Raw genomic sequence first — 3079 nt, forward strand, 5'->3', positions numbered from 1 at the left:
AATATAGTAAAATAATTAAAAAAAACAAATCAAATTTCAACCACTAAAACTAGTTGTTGTTGTTGGAATAAGAAGGTTTTCCCAACAATAGTGTGATTGTTGAGAAATTAAGTAATTTATCACTCATACTTAATAACTTTTTGCCAAATACATAACAAATAGTTCTATTTTAAAGTAATAGTTTTATTTTCAAAACAATAATTAAGTTGTTGAGTAAAAATTACTTGTTATAGACATTCAAATTAATGTTTGCAATTAGCATGCCGTTCAAACAAAAAAACTGTTGCTCATATATATAATTTATATTTTCTAATTATGTTTTCCTAATACATTTTGTGTGTTTGTGTGTATCAACATTGTAGTCTTTAATATTTTAGCGATGGCAAATTTGCTAAACATGTTCTTTTCAATAATGCTTATCGAAGTATCTCTTTTAGCATTGTTGATGGGAAATTCTAAAGCAACTCATCGCTTTATTGATATTAAGGATCATATTGATCACCAAGTTTCCTTACAAACGAGGAGTGTTCATCGCATTGCAAGATTGAGTCCAGAAGGACCTAATCCACACCACGACAATTCCTTACAGCCAAAAAGTGATCATCACATTGCAAAATTGAGTCCAGGAGGTCCCGATCCACACCACCATCTTTCCTTACAAACGAGGAATGTTCATCACATTGCAAGATTGAGTCCAGAAGGTCCAGATCCACACCACCATGTTTCCTTACCAACGGGGAATGTTCATCACATTGAAAGATTGAGTCTAGGAGGTCCAGATTCACACCACCATGATTTCTTGCAAACTAGAAATGTTCATGAAATTGCAAGATTGAGTCCAGGAGGTCCTAATCCACACCATGACAATTCCTTAAATCCAACGAGTGTCGATCACATTGCAAAATTGAGTCCAGGAGGTCCCGATCCACATCACCATCTTTCCTTACAAACGAGGAATGTTCATCACATTGCAAGATTGAGTCCAGAAGGTCCAGATCCACACCACCATGTTTCCTTACAAACGGGGAATGTTCAACGCATTGAAAGATTGAGTCCAGGAGGTCCAGATTCACACCACCATGATTTCTTGAAAACTAGAAATGTTCATGGAATTGCAAGATTGAGTCCAGGAGGTCCTAATCCACACCACGACAATTCCTTACATCCAACGAGTGTCCATCTCACTGCAAAATTAAGTCTAAGAGGTCATAATCCAAACTACCCGAATTCCTTTCAACCTTAGAATAATCATTGCATTGCATGATTGAGACTAGAGAGTCCCAATTTACACCACCACCATATTTAACATTAAGTTATCGTTCACTCGACAACTTATCTTCTAATGTATTTTGTGATTTCTGAATTAAGGAGAGTGAGAGAGAATAAACTATATTCAAATAAAAGAGAGATAAATAGATTGGAGATGGTAATTGTTACTTTTAATTATATATATAAGTTTATAGTGCGTATATTTACCTGTCACAATTATGTTTTGAATAAATCACTAAGGCTTGTCCCATAGTGAATAAAATTTACCAAGTAATTATTATTTTGTGAACTAATATGTACATATTATTTTAATTAAAGTTACTTTGAAGAGAATATTAGGGGAACGAAAAATATAGACTACACTAGTGGAATATAAATAAAACATAGACCACACAAGCTGAATGCTCTAAGTTTCTTTGAAAATTAATTCATAAAAGGACTGTAACACGATGTTTATTATATGAAAGGTACATACTAAATTAAACTAGTCACTTGATAGGCCTTTATTAAATATTGTAAATTTTATATATTTTTTTTTCAAATTTATCATCTTGCCACACTTTATTCTATTTTCCATTCAATAAGATTTTTTAATCCAAATATTATTTAAAAATATTCAGCTAGTTATATACCTTGAAATGAAATTTATGAATTTATTCCACGTCATTTAATTTTTTTTGACTTAAATACTATGATTTTAAATATTCAATATGTAACAATCCAAAAAAGATAAGTCTATAATTATCCCCTTCAGACGGTTAATACGGGTATTGAAACATAGTACAATAGTGTACACATTACACGAGTACAAATTTTCGCATACTTAAACATATAGTAAGTCGCATATTTAGGCAATATCACCTCATTCGAGAGATAATAGATATATGAGATGCGAAGATATTCAGAGTATGATGGCCATACTAGATCTATGGGTATTAGGTGTATGCCTGATGGGATCTAGTGCTAGTGGGAGATTGACGGTGTAAGCCCTAGATGCCAATAGTTTTTGTACTTGTATCAAATCATATATTAATAATAAAAGACATTTCTTTATCATGTTTGTTTTTTCAAAATAATAAAGTCCCTAGAATAGCTATTTTGTTTAATGAAATGTTAAGTGCGACATAATCATGAGATCCCATGAAACATAAGGACAGTATTATCAAATTATCTCTAGTCGTGCTTTACTGTGAAGTGGGAAAACATTAAATCATTGAGACTATTGTATGGATAGACTTACGATCAAATCTCATGGATTATGGATAAAGAGTAATCAAGTCTTCACATAGGTATGAATATTAGGAGTAATATTTATACTGGATTGACCCGCTAAGAGAATTCTACATAGAAATTTATGCAAAGTGTCATAAGTTATTCTCATGGAGACAGTGGTGTATACAACCCTTCGACCTGAATCCACTACGAACCATATATAGATGTAGGAGTCGAGTATTTTTTTTTATTGATCAAATATTAACCGTAATTGGATGGCCGTTAAGATAGTTCACGGGCACTCCACAAATCATGCTAAGGGACATGAGTGACCTAGATAGAACTTTCTCATCCCGCGTAATAGAATAAATGTCTAAGGGCCCAATATTGAATTGGACAAGGGTGACATGGTCTATGCCCTGTGTTCAATATAGACATGAGTGCAAAAGGGTAATTTTTTACACAAACATTATCACGAAAGGTTTTGTTAGATCACATGATATTTTCGTGACTTGGGTAGCAATGATGTGTAGCTAGATACCACTCACTATTTAAGATAAATTCATGATAGGTTGGGGTATACTAAGTTGAATTTATT

At 32.7% G+C, this 3079-nt stretch overlaps 1 protein-coding gene across 1 annotated transcript; it reads left to right on the forward strand.

Moving 5' to 3' along the window:
• The first annotated feature begins 379 nt into the window (after positions 1-379).
• Positions 380-1243, forward strand: LOC131638709 (uncharacterized). The gene has a single exon (XM_058909269.1). It carries the CDS (start codon positions 380-382, stop codon positions 1241-1243), a length of 864 nt encoding a protein of 287 aa, XP_058765252.1.
• Positions 1244-3079: the final 1836 nt, after the last annotated feature.

This window comes from Vicia villosa, unplaced genomic scaffold (genome assembly GCF_029867415.1).
Source record: "Vicia villosa cultivar HV-30 ecotype Madison, WI unplaced genomic scaffold, Vvil1.0 ctg.002391F_1_1, whole genome shotgun sequence".
In the NCBI taxonomy this organism is placed as follows: domain Eukaryota; kingdom Viridiplantae; phylum Streptophyta; class Magnoliopsida; order Fabales; family Fabaceae; genus Vicia; species Vicia villosa.